Source organism: Galeopterus variegatus, unplaced genomic scaffold (assembly GCF_000696425.1).
Source record: "Galeopterus variegatus unplaced genomic scaffold, G_variegatus-3.0.2 Scaffold6271, whole genome shotgun sequence".
Taxonomy (NCBI): Eukaryota; Metazoa; Chordata; class Mammalia; order Dermoptera; family Cynocephalidae; genus Galeopterus; species Galeopterus variegatus.
The window spans coordinates 7515-21666 of NW_007732382.1; the positions used below are offsets into that span (position 1 = coordinate 7515).

The following is a 14152-nucleotide window of genomic DNA, read 5'->3' on the forward strand; positions in this document are numbered from 1 at the left end:
GATCTCAGATTCTCTTCACCTCCAGGGACAGGGCCCATTTAAAATAGGCTTATAGTTCTTCTGTCACATGTAACCTGATTTTTCACAGCCTTTACTATTTACAGCTCCCTAAAATTCTGATTTATGTATGGTCTGTCTCCTCAACTAGAACATAAGTTCTAGGGACTTCAGTGTCTATTCACCTGTTCCCACACACCTAGAACAGTGCTTGGCACACAGTAGACCATAAATATGCAATGAGTAAATGGCTGTTCCCACACACCTAGAACAGTGCTTGGCACACAGTAGACCATAAATATGCAATGAGTAACTACACATGAACCTTTTCTTTTCCCTCCAGTCTGACTACCTCTCACAGGAGCTGGGGAGTGTGCAGAAAGCATAGAGTATGTGCAGGCTGCGCCCCAGAATGTGAAATCTTCCTCACTCCTTTAAAGAGGTGTACCTGTAGGACTTTCTGGGCTTGAACGTCGACCACAAGGAGTCTGCTCAGTGCTGGCTGGGCCACGTAGATGTACCGGTTCCTGACGTTGACTGCGGATGCCCACTGGCATGGCTGAGTGGCATCTCCTCCCCCTTGAGGACAGATTTCTTCCTATAAAAGAGACAGGTGCCATAGATCTCCTTAATCCTCTTTCCTCCCAACATCTCTGGATTCCCTCTCCCAGACCCTCCTGTGTCCCTTTCCTCCCTCTCTCAGAATTCTTGGGATCCACAGAATGTGGCACACAAACCCTCCCACATCACCAACTGCCCCCTGAGGATATAACACCGTTTGCGTCCTCTTGGTCAGCAGCTTCCAGGTCCAGTCTTCCACTCTTCTGTGCGACCTCCTCCTCTCCTCGTCCCTGCCATGTGACCAGCTTCTGAGAGAGCTGCCTGCACTGTTCCTCCATTTCCTCACGTCTTGCACACTCCTTAACCCTCTGGCCTTAGTCCTCACCACACAGCTGACACGGTTCCCTCCAAGGTCCATATGAAATTAAACCTCCGTCATCATTTTATTTGAACCTGGGCCATCATCTGACGGTGTTTACTATTTCTTGGTTCCCCTCCCTCCATCCTGCCTCAGTGGCTGATCCCTCTTTATTGGTGGATTCTGCTCAGTTTGCTGATCTCTGTATGTTGGGGAGCCCAGGGTTCACTCCTCGATTTCTTTCCTTCTCTAAAATCCACTCTCTTGTTAATCTCATTGAAACCTATGGTTTTATAAACAGTCCATATGCTTGCAACTCACAAATTTATATCTTTAGCTCGGGACTCTTCCCCCAACCCAGACTTAAATAGCCAGCTGCCTAGCCCTACCTGGATGTTTAATGTGCACGTCAAACTTACATCTCCAAAACCAGCTCTTAATTTTACCTCCCAATCCTGCTCATTCCACTTGAAAACTGGCTGCTCCACTGTTTTACTCCTTTAGACCATAAATGTAGAGGTCATGCTTGACTCCTCTGCTTCTCCCCCTACCCTCAGTCCCCATCCAATGCATCACAAATCATTTCTGCTTTACTTCCAAAATATATCTAGAATTAGATTCTTTCTTACTGCTTCTGCACTTTCACCCTGGCTCAAGCCATGTTACCCGTCACCCATGTAGCTGCCATAGCGTCAAGATCGTGCTCCGTGATTCCACCCCAGCCTTCCCTAACCCATTCTTGACACGGCAATCGCAGGGATCATTGTAAAGTGGAAGTCAGATCATGTGATTCTTTTCTTGCCCCTCCCTGTTGAGAACATTCTTTCTTGCTCAGAGTAAAACCAGAGTCTTTCCCGAAGCCCACAGGCCCTCCACCTTCTGGCCCCTGCTTTTCTCTTACACACCCCACGCCACGCACAAGGCTAGCCGTTCTTCAGTCACGCCGCCTGCACCAGGGCCTTCGCATTGGCTGTTCCTGTTGCCGGAATGCTCTTCCCCAGATATTTATATGGTTTATTCCCTTGTTTCCTTCAGGTCTCTGCTTAGGTGTCATCCTGCTGAGAGGCCTTCTCAGACCGCATCTAGGCTAGCACCCTAGCACTCCTTCCTCTGTCACCTCGCTCCATCTCTCATTTACCACCTTGCACGTTTGTTGGCCTACCTATGCACAGTCTTTCTTCCACCGAGAGGCCTTCTCAGACCGCATCTAGGCTAGCACCCTAGCACTCCTTCCTCTGTCACCTTGCTCCATCTCTCATTTACCACCTTGCACGTTTGTTGGCCTACCTATGCACAGTCTTTCTTCCTTTCCTATGTTGTAAGTTCCCTGAGAGCAGGCTCTTTTGCTCACTGCTACATCCTTAGCACCTAGTACAGTGCCTGGCACAGAGCTGGTGCTTAAAATATGTTTGTTGAATGAGTAAATGAGTGAAAAGGGGGACCTCCATTTCCCTGTCTTCCATAATGCATATTATCATAGTTTTTTCCTCATGACAGAACAACTCTGTTTCAATCTTCTTTGTGGTTCCTCTTAGTCTGCCTGTCCCTGAACTGTTGATGACCTAGGGCTCTGTTCTAGATGCCCATCTAAAATCACTTGCACACCCCCTGTCTGTCCCCTTGGCTTTAGCCAACGCTCATATGCTGATGGCGCCCAGATCTATGTCTTTAGGTCAGAACCTTCTCCAGCTCCTCCTTGGTTCTCTCACGGCTGCATCATGCTCAGCCATCCACACCTGAACTGCTCTTCTCCTCCACACCTGCTCCTCCTTCTGGGTCCCCATCACCATCCAGTCAGCTAGGTCCAGAGCATGAACACCACCTTTGAGTCTTCCTTCTCCCATCCAGCTCACCACTAATAAGTCACCAAGGGTTCCCGAACCTACTTAAATCTCTGAATTAATCTACTTTCCATCTCTACCCCTGTTGCTCTCCCAGATGACTACAATAGCTCTGAAACTTGTCTCTCTCCTTCTACCCTTGCCCCTCTCTGTTATCATATTTAATCCTCACAATACCCCCATTTTCATATGAGAAAACTGAGGCTTCGAGGGGTCAAGTAACTTTTCTAAAGCCACTTAGCCTACTGAGTGACAGAGGTGGGGTTTGAACCCAGGTCTGCAGACACCGAAGCCTGTGCCCTGATCTACTGCATCACACTGCTTCCTGCTGGACCCTGTGGACGTCCAGTCCAGCACAGAGGCCCGAGAGAAGACACACTGACCTCCTACCCATTGTAACTTCCTGTGAGGTGTCTGGGCATTTTCTAGATGCAAAAACTTATGTGGGGTTGTTCCACAGCTCACCCTGGTCTTGTGTTGCCTGACACACTTTCAGGACTCTCTCACTGTGTCTTGTTCCAGCTTCTTATCCAGGAAAATTGAGTCCTGGTTAGTATTTGAGAGATTTCCTCCAAGCTACAGGTTAGGTTATTGTAAATATATGAGAAATTAGCGCTAATATGATGGAGTGCAGTTATTTAAACCCAATTGCTAGAAATTAACTAGGACCACTTTTTCTAATTGGTTTCATGGTTGTTACACGGAAGGAAAATTCATTGGAGGTAACACTTCTAAAAAATAATTAATTCAAATGAAATATCCTGGAAAACAGCTGTTCCCAAGTGACAAATGTGAGAAATGCAACAGCCTGAGATACACCAAAAGCCAGAACAGCAGTGCAGCAGACTCGTTTGAGGGACTTGCGTGGCCAAGCCCACTTCCTCCATGGCTGCAAGCTCATCACTACTCGCCGGTTCATTTATTGTGCATGATTGAGGACACACCATGCGTATCTTCAAGGGGAGGCCATCTGGGGATTTTAGATGACCCTTTTGGATTCAATGCCATTGTCCTATCCTCAAGAAGCTTAGGGTATCCCACAAGGCCTCATGAGACATACACCAGAGGGACAGAGGCCTACTGTGGGAGGCACAGCCCTGAGGGAGGCCTCGTGACAGTGGGTCTGGAGGGGCTCTCCTGGGTCTGCCGCCTCAGCATGTTACAATGTCACTGTCTACCTGGCCTCACACTTTGTTCACAGCACCTCTGACACTCTGGGCACTTACATGTTTTCATGCTGTCTCCCCTGGTTCCCTCAGCATTCGGCCCCCAGGCAGGGTCACATGCAAGACTGAGCACACAACAGCCAGCAGTTTTGAACCCCTGTTTGGAACCCCTGTTGAGGGGTTCCCTCAACAGCCACTGAGGGAACCCCTGTTTGGCAGGTGTCTGTTCACATGGCTGTCTCCATCATTCGACTGTGAACTTCTGGAGGCCAGGACCATCTGTAGCCCCCGGCCTCACCTAGGGCTCGGTGTATAGAAGTGGCTGCCGGATGGAGGAATGAGAGTTTAACTCTCAGCCTATGTTCCTCCCTTAGCCTTGGAACCACACCTATTTAGCAAATGGAATTTAAGAAATCAAAGGGCACACCAGGTTGAAGACTGACTTTTAGGATTTTGTCTGTGTGATGTAGAAGCTGCCCCAGGCACAGAAACTTACATAGCTCATGAAAATCTTCTCAGTGGGTTTGAGATGCCGCTGGATCTCACAGTCCACGGGGTGAATGACGATGATGCCATTGTCGGAGAAGACGTAGAACATGTTTCCCACACTGAGGCCTGACAGGAGCAAACATGGATAGGTCACACCCTCCCTGCAGTCGGCCCCCAGGCAGGGTCACATGCAACACTGAGCACACAACAGCCAGCAGTTTGGATGCATCTGGTGCAGGCACAAAATGCAAATCCTGGGTGAGAAGGTGAGCAGCCAGCTCAAAGCCCTCTGCTTGATGGTTGGAGAAAATGCCCCAAGGCCTGTGAATCAATAATGTACATCTTGGGCTCTGCAGTCCCCAGGCTGTCCTCCCAAACACACAGCTGCCTGAAGTCATCTAGGTTGGCCACCCACACATTTTCAAATAAAAGACAGTCTTGGCTTTGACATACATTTCACCTTTCCTGTTCTAAAAGGAAAAACGTCCCTTGGTTGTTCACTGTTGATTATATATCTTCAGCTCAGGACTCTTCTCTGAGAGGCAAATCAGAATGGATCAGATGATGCCAAAAAAAAAAGGCTTTTATTTTTTAAACACATTTATGTACAGCATCACTCCTTGGAATGAGGGGTCCTAAGAATGCTGTGACTGGTCCTCCTTTGCCCAAACTTAGTCCTGGCCTGTCTGCATGCCATTCCCTCCTTCCAGAGAGCTTGCTTCCCTTTCTGCCCCACTAGTTACTCTGTGGCAGCCCATGCCAGGCAACAGAGCCCACACCCAGATCATGCCCACCTGGAGGAAGACCTACTTAGGCACTCAGAGAAAGGGGTGGCTCGTTTAGCCTCCTTGTTTTAAAGACAGGGAAACTGAGGTCCAAGGATGGGAAGGGGCTTGGCTGGGGCTACCTGTTTTTGTGCCAGAGCTGGGTTAGACCCTGAGCCCTGCCTCCTGGCCTCCGTGCCTCACTCCATCACTCCATGAAAGGGAAACATAGCACAAAAGTAGTTCCCCTCCCTCTGCTTCTCCCTTCTCCCCCTCCTTCTTTCTTTCTCTCTCCCCTCTCCTTCCTTCTTTTCATTTCTTTTAAAGCTAGAACATTAAGATTTCTATAAATTATAAGAAAATTAAATATACTGAAAACTCTCTCTCCTAGAATGCTGAGAAAACTGTCATACTGGTTTAATGGACTATCTGGGTAAGTTTTTAGTGAGTTAGAAAATGATAAAACAGGGAAATAGGAATCACCATTTCACTTCCTTCCAATGACTCTGCAGGCAGTTTTCTGGGCCTTGGGCTGTTGGCCCGTGGGAGGCATTAGTACCAGTGGCCCCTGGTATGAAGGAGGTCCTGCCTCTGTAACATAACCTCCACTGCCTCCAGCGCTGTGCCGACAGGGGCTCCAGGCAGGGGGCTTCTGCCACTGCAGGAGCAGCTGGCACCCAACCTCTCAGAAGCTGCTGACGCCTCTGAGTAGCCAGTGTAGCTCCCACAGCTCCCGATGGGGTGAGGGGCAGCCTGTCCCTTGAGAGCCAGATGAAGCTCGCCACTTGCTGTGTCAGCTCCACGGCATCTGGGTGTCTGGAGCTAGTACCATATGAAATATGGTAAATATCTAAAGATTTACTTGATAAAGTGTATTTTAAAAAATCTATACATTTAAAAACATACATTTACAGAAATCATAGTAGCCTTCTTTCTTCAACATTTCCTCAATCAAAGCATACCTAAGTTACAGCTGCTATCCAATAGAGATCTACATCTTTTTCTGGGTCTTTTTAAAACAGCACAAGATAAGCAAAGCGCTAAACCTAACACCAATATCAGCTAGTGGAAAAGAGTACAAAGCCCAGATCTGACTGTGAATGCTTGCCAAGTGGTCTGCTTCAGCGGAGGCTACAAGTGGCTCTAAATGGAAACTTTGCATTTTTAAGTTTGCCATTAAAGACACTAATAGATTTTTAATTTGATTCAGTGTGTGTTGCACTTGAGTTTGACATTGACCTCCCCCTTCCCATCCATTTTGGCATGTGGGCCCTGCTTGTAGGGACTGCTTGGTGTCTGCAAAAGCTGATGGCATCTCATGGAAAGATGGCCCACATGGACCACAAACACACGTGACAACAGGCATGACACAATAATGAAGCTTGGTACCTTCCTCTCGCCACAGAATGTTTGCAACTGCAGCAGTTGAGAATTAAGAGAGCAGTAAGGTGATTGAAGGAGGGAAAAAAGAGAGAAGCAATGTTAGATCTTCACTGTAGCGACTTTATTTGTGAACATACTGGCCCCTAGTCCATTTGATAGAATCTGCACCACTCACTGATCCAGCAGAGTACCTGGGGGGACCTCTGGACATGAGCAAATACTTCCAAGTCTCAGGACCCCATTTGTGAACATACTGGCCCCTAGTCCATTTGATAGAATCTGCACCACTCACTTATCCAGCAGAGTACCTGGGGGGACCTCTGGACATGAGCAAATACTTCCAAGTCTCAGGACCCTATTGATTTCTAAATGAATTCTTGAAATCAGGTCCCAGGATCACAGAAGCTAATGGGGTTCCCCACATTCTGTCGATGATAAAGAGTGAACATCATCTCTCCCAGATTTCCTGGATAACTTCCAGGAGATCTGATTTTCAAGTAGGATTCTCTTAGGAAGATCATGTGAAATACTTCTGACTGTCTCCTCTGGTGATGAAAACTTAGCTTGGAGTATTTGGTTGTGATCAACACCCATGGCCATGAAGTCACACCTGCAGGCCCCTTGGGGAGCAGTGGCTATGGGGAGAGCACACTTAGCACACCAGGTGGGTTGTGATCCCTGGAGTAAAGGCCACTGCACTCCCAATGGTGTGCATGTATGCACAGGCCAGTTCCTGGGCCACTGTGGGATGGCAGTACCAGGTGCCTACTATAGAGGATTTTGGGGATGGTGGGCAGGGGTTCCAGGCACACAGCAAGTAGGCTGCAGAACTGGGGCTGGGATATTTGTGCTTCCTTGTGCTCCTGAGTTCTGTCTGCTGTCCAGAGTTTCCCTGTCTGTTTCCAGGGAAGGTCTGCTCACCTCTGGCACTCTCTGATCCCAGCTTTATGCACAGAAGGTTTACCCTGTCTTCTGGGGCTCATGACAGGTGGCTGTGGCCCTGGTCAACTGGTGCCCTCCCTTGCCACTCAACACCCCCCAACCAGCTCAGAAAGGAGCTTAAAGCCAAGACTGGACTCACGGGTCTTTCTAGCTGAGTCTTCAATGAAGAGCGAGGAGATGTCTTCATCCACGCCCACTTCATTTTTGGCAATGCAGGTGTACGCCCCTGTATCTTCATACCGAACACTGCTGATGCGGAGTTCACTCCCATTGGCTGCAGAAAAGACAGTGCTCGGAGTGGCCTGCTTAGCTGGAAATGTCCCCTCATTTTCTCCCTAGTCCCTTCCTGGGGCTATTGAGAGTGTTGGGGTTAAAAACACAGCCCTTGAGCAGGGCTGAGGAAGCCCAAATCCCTGATAATACGCCTAGGAAGGGTTGGCAGCTGAAATTAACTGAGTGTGATCTGAACCCACATGACAGTTTCTTATTATTACTCTCAGAAAGTCTGCAAGACCAGTGTGCACCCAAGTGTCAGAAAATTTGGTGAGACATCTGTTCACTCCTAGGTGAATTACACCTCTCATTTCCATTTCTGGGGTGAGTTTCAGCTTGAACCGGATGGGAATATCACATAGACACAGGGCAGTTCTTACCCAAAAGGGAGAGCTGTTTAGACATCTGGGTTGAGACATCCATGCCGTTTTTCAGCCAAGTGATTCGGGGCATGGGAATGCCCTCTGCGTGGCACCTCAGGCTGGCCGCCACCCCAGGCTCCTGTGCCTGGGTCTCCGGATGGACGCGGATGACTGGTGGCACTGTGGGCAAGAGTCAGGGCTGGTAAGAGAAGGCCCAACTCTGAGACCCTGCTCCAGAGGGGTGAACCCCAGAGATGATTCTGGAGTCCTCTTCTCAACTGGCTTACCATCCTGTTCAGCAACTGAAGCTCTAAAAGAAAGGGCTGTAAACCCTGTAACTCAGGGCTGTCATCGTTATTCTAAATATGATCAGAAGGACATCCAAATTTTAATGTGTTCAGCTGCTACATGGGAAGAGCAACAGCCACCGAAACTTATTTCTGAATGAATAAAATGCAGATATATTGTTTCTGTTATCACAAAGCCATTGCATAGGGACTTACTTTCTTGCAGGAAATGCTTCACAAAGCACTTATGGGCTCTGACTGGCAGAACTACTAATTACATCACTGTTCTGGAGAAGTCCATTGGTTTTCCAGTGGGTCACTTTTATTTCTCCACTTCCCAACTCCTGGGACATGGAGGAAAGGCCAGGGGTGCCCTCCTTGGCTCTGGAGTGACTCAGCTATGGGTCCTGGAAATCAAGTACGGGCTGGGGTGTAACCCGGCCCGCTCGCCAGATGAGCATGGCTGGGCAAGGCTCTGGCCCCCTCTGCAGAGCTCTGGCCCTTCTTACACAGGCTGGCTGGGGGAGGTACATGGAAGAAGAAAAGACTGCCTAGAAGATCTTCCCTCCTACCTCTAGCTCTGGGCCCAGAAAGTAAAATAAACAGCACTTTCAATGAAATTAAGGGCTCTTACTTATCAATACATTTTACTCAACAGATGCTCCTTGACTTACGATAGGATAATGTTCCTCCCAATAAACCTATCATAAGTTGAAAATACAGTTTAAGTCGAAAATGCATTTAATACACCTAACCTACCAAACATCATAGCTTAGCCTAGCCTACCTTAGAGGTGCTCAGAACACTTACATTAGCCTACAATTAGGCAAAATCATTTAACACAAAGCCTATTTTATAATAAAATGTTGACTATCTCAGTAATTGATTGAGTACTGTACTGAAAGTGAAAAACAGAATGGCTTGCTGCCACTGCTCAGCATCACAAGAAGAGTATTGTCCTGCATATCATTAGCCTGGGGAAAGATCAAAATGCAAAATTTGAACCACTTTCAAACCATTGTACAGTCAGGGACCATCTGTATATACTTCAGAAAAAGTTTTACAGAAGCTTACTGTAAACATACTAAACTAAACCAAACAACAATATCATACATTTTTGGAAAGGGGCAGATGGACCCTTCCTGAAGTGGAGAACTACATTTTCCTAAAGTTATCTGGAAGCTTTTATTGTCTAATAAAAGAATGCAGCCGGTACTTTAGAAGAGAGATGATTTTCCTTGTGACCAGAGTGTAGAACACATTATATACACCCTTACATAGAAGGAGGCAAGGGTGTCGACCCCAGGACCTGAGCAAGGTGGGAGAATCCTAGTGATCTGTGTGTGGGTGGGCAGAGGACAAAAGAAGAACTCCATTGCTTCATTGTGAGAAATGGGCTCTGAAACTGTCAGAATTCCTCAGGGTGCTGCTAACAATTTGATCAACTTAGTCTGACTTTCAAGTCTTTCCTTGGTTGACTCTGGTGCAACCAGGAAGGGATGTGATCCCACCCCTCTGCTGGGCCAGAGCTGTTTTGATAGCATGAGCTCGGAGCACCCTATGCCAAACTGTAGAGACCCATGAACAATAAAATTGGAGTCATTTCTTCAGTTTCTCTTTGCTGGAAGTTCTGGGGGAGAGTCCTACGGTGTGGCAGAAAGGCTTCATGACAGATCAGGCCACTGGGGGTGCAGGAGTAAATGGGCCCTGGCTGAGACACACAGAGGACCTTTTAGAACATAAATGCATATCTCTCCTCTGACCCCCCTTTGTTCAAAGAGGAAAGAAAGAAACTTCCCAACACCCTGCCTTTGGTAGAGGGAGGAATGGAGTTCAAGTTGAATAGATAGTCGAATAGAATTTCGGTCAGGAGGTTATAATTCAAGAGCACAGAGGTAGAGTGTGGGGGCCCAGAAGCACGGGGCTGGAAGGCAGCTGGAGAAGATGGTGGAGCAACCAGAGTTCTGGAAAGGGTAGCCAGGACCTGGCGGTTAATAAACTTGGCCTCTTGCTAGACACCCATCTATTTATACAAGCCTGCCTGGCAACCACAAAGTAAACCTGAAGAAAGTGGGAGAAGAAGGAATAGAGACAGAAGCAGAAATAAATGAATCAACCAGAAAGCCGAAAAATAATAGAACTGATAAATAAATCTAAGAGCTGGCTGTTTGTAAAAACCAGTAAAATAGCCACATCTCTGGCAAGTTTGATCAATGAAAAAAATAGAGAAAGAACACATAGAGGAAAAACATGAGAGAACACTATATTCAATTATGGGTAATAAATATGAAAATCTCAGTGAAATGGATCATTTAAAAGGAAACTTGAAAGTACCAACATTGAATTAAGAAGAGAATATTTGGACTTGCAGAGGGAGAGAACATACCTAGGGTCGCTGGCGGTAGAGGGGGAGCAGGAGGGAGGTTGGGGAGAGGTTGGGTGGGGGACACGGGGAATAATTGCAATTTGTGGTAATGATCATGCTGATTGTATTGGTCTCATCATCACATCTTGGGTACAGGTGGTGATGGTCAGCTTTGTACTCATGAATATGCATAATCAATAAAATAAAAAATAAAAATTTTAAAGTGCTACTAACCCCAAAACACACTGATTAGTTTTATAAGAGAGTCCCTTTGCACATTTAAGAAATGGGTAATTCTTAGAGCATAGAACAGGGAAGATGTTCCAAATTACATCATGAAGTTAGCATATCCTGCACACCAAAACCTGAACAGAGAACAAAAGAGACGACTACAAACCTATATCATTTAGAGCTAGATATACCAAAATCCCAAGTAAAACATTCCCAAATCAAATCTAGAATGGTATAAAAAGAACATACTGTGACCAAATATAATATGTTTCGATGGCTAACTATTGGGAAATCTGTAATTAATCATACCCAAAGTCAAAGACAGTCAAAAAGAAAAACCATTTGATTCTCTTGCTAGAAACCGAAAGGGACCTTGAAAAAAATCCAAAATCAATTTCTTGGGGGAAAAACCTCAATAAAATAGGAACAGAATTATATTTTCTTCCTACAGTGAAGAATATCTCTATAAAAATAGGAAATAGCACCATTCCTTTTAAAGTGGTGAAGCACTAAATCAGGAAAAAAAGAAAAAGGAAAAAGGAAAGGAGGCCATATCAGACTCTCACATCGTGCTGGATGTTCTCAACAGAAGGCAAGAAATGAGAGGTACAAATGTTAAAAAGATGGAGAAAAATGATATGTGAGATATCCTTCAGGTAACAAACCACAAAAGTAAAAAGGATTAATGAGTGAGTATAGTAAAGAGGCAAGTAACAAAATATACAAAATTAATAGCTTACTCACGTACCAGCCATAACCAGACAGAAAATATAATAGGCCTAAATGAAGAAAACTATAAAATCTCACTGTTGACATAAAAAGAGACATGAATAATTGGAGAGAGATGTTCCTGGATAGGAAGACTTACTATTGTTAAGAGACAAGATACTCCAAATTAAGCCATACATTTAATTTAATTCCAATTAAAATCAATTGGCAGGGGCTTGACAAAACAATTCTGAAAATTATTTAGAAGAAAAAAATGAGGAAATTTTGATAAAGAAGGGTTGTAACTGTCACTTTGCTAAACCAGCTATTACAAAGTATTACCATATTAAATGTTGCAAAATGGGGGTGGGGGAGGGCTGAAAGAGGTCCCACTTGAGTCTGGCACCATATCGATGACCTTGATGGATTTTACAAAGCTCTGTCAATTCAATATTGTGCAGCCAACATTTATTAAATGGCAGCCACATGTCAGGCATGGTGGACACAGCAGTGAATAAGATAGCCTCAGTTCCTGCCCTCATGGAGCTTTCTGTCTGGGGAAGGTGATTCAAAAATTACCTGCAAATGTGAGAATTGCTCCCGAGGGAGCTTTGGGGGCATGTGGACAGCAGTCCTGGAAAACTTAACAGAATAGAGAGCAGGCTCCTCTCTTTCCACCTCACACAGGAGTTACTTCCTGGTGCAGTGCCTGTCCTTTTATTGGTGGTGGTCTGGTCCAGTGAACTGGGAACTCAAGGAATGGGCTGATGGTTTGTGGACTGATCTCACTGAGGTCTTCACCAGCGTCCATCACTGGTGTTGAAGAATGGCCTTTGTCTCAGTCCTGACCTCTGATAGGAAGCCTGCGGACCCAAGGAGGGACTTGGTAAAACATGATGCTAGGCCTACCCCCACAGTGTCTGATTCCATAGGTCAGGGATGGGGCTGCAGAATTTGCATCTACCTAACAGGTTCCAGGTGAGGCTCTGTGTCAGTTCTGATTTGGAAGCTCTCTCAGACCAAGTCAGGGCTCAATCTGAACCATAGTATGTGACAATGTTCTAGAACAAAATGAAATGACTGAAAGTCAAGTGTGTGGAATGAATTACTCACTTAAAAACACATGACTTCATGCAAGACCCCTGAGTCTCCATGGGCAGGGGTTAAAAGCCAGCTCACGCACGCTCGGAGTGAGAGGCACCCTCTGCTGGTCTTGAGGTCTCCTTGAGCTGAGGACATCCTGGGGGTAAGACATCTTCTCCTCTGGGCTCCATCTCTCTGTCTGTAGGACTGAAGAGGGGGCCTCAGCCTCTGCTGGCTCCACTGCCAATACCCCTTCGCTCGGAGTGAGAGGCACCCTCTGCTGGTCTTGAGGTCTCCTTGAGCTGAGGACATCCTGGGGGTAAGACATCTTCTCCTCTGGGCTCCATCCCTCTGTCTGTAGGACTGAAGAGGGGGCCTCAGCCTCTGCTGGCTCCACTGCCAATACCCCTTTCTCCCCCGTCTTGCCTCTACTCAGCAGGATCCCCAGGACTCTCTTCCTCATGCTCTTTATCTGATCATGTCAGTTTCCACAGGAAGCTTAGGCCTCTAGGGTACCCCTCCTCCCACAAGCTTCCGTTGTGCCTTCTGGAACTCATGTTCTTTCATCAGCAAAATCTGCCAAGTCCTCAGACTCTTCTAGGAATGTTCCCTCACCTTCTTGCTCCAGTAAAAACCTGGCTTTCTCCTAAGGATGCCATCCCCTTTCTCTTTGTGCCTCTGGGTTGGGGGTGGGGGGTGGGCATGTGTCCTTCTTGGCCCTTGTTGCCATTTCCAGACCATTCCCCTCACCTTCTCCAGAAAAACACCCAGTTTTGAGTCTTGTGTCATGCCCAGCCTCACTCATAGACTCTGCCCCGTCATGGATGTTGCCAACACCTCTCTCACTCCTGTGTCGAATTCCCCCTTTCCACTGGATCTTTCTTGTTGGCCATAAATCCTCTCATCTTGGAAAAAAAAAAAAAAGCCCCCCTCTGAAACCCAACTTCTCACCCAACTATGCCCCATTTTTCTCCTTGAAAACACTGTGCAGAGTTGTTCATACTTGATGTTAGAGCCATCCTTGTGTGGCTCCTACTGGCTCCTCAGCTCTGGTTCCAGCATCCTGCCAGGACAAAGAGGCGTCTATGGGGGTCTCTGAAGTTCCTGGGGCCCTGTCAGGGCAAGGTGAAGATCACCACTTTCTGCCAGCAACGTGACAAAGACCCAGCTGTTTTTCTTTGACCCTGATCTCCCATCTTCCTTTTGTGTTAATCTGCACACTAAAAATAATTTGAAATTAATATATCCTGGGCAAACCTTCATTTTCTTTTAAATTTTGCAATACCTTCAAGTGAAAACATTTGAATACACAGCACAAAGGCCCATTTTCTTTGGGAAACAT

At 46.6% G+C, this 14152-nt stretch overlaps 1 protein-coding gene across 1 annotated transcript in view; it reads right to left on the reverse strand.

Moving 5' to 3' along the window:
* Positions 1–445: 445 nt before the first annotated feature.
* LOC103606082 (follistatin-related protein 4) overlaps positions 446–14152 on the reverse strand; it is a gene marked incomplete at its 3' end in the record, with an annotated part of 108789 nt that continues 95082 nt past the window's right edge. Inside the window, exons 6-10 of the mRNA XM_008590679.1 lie at positions 8155–8316; positions 7641–7775; positions 6566–6592; positions 4420–4538; positions 446–595 (exon numbers count right to left, since the gene is read on the reverse strand). Of these exons, the coding sequence (XP_008588901.1) occupies positions 446–595; positions 4420–4538; positions 6566–6592; positions 7641–7775; positions 8155–8316 (593 nt within the window). The remainder of the gene's footprint in view (positions 596–4419; positions 4539–6565; positions 6593–7640; positions 7776–8154; positions 8317–14152) is intronic.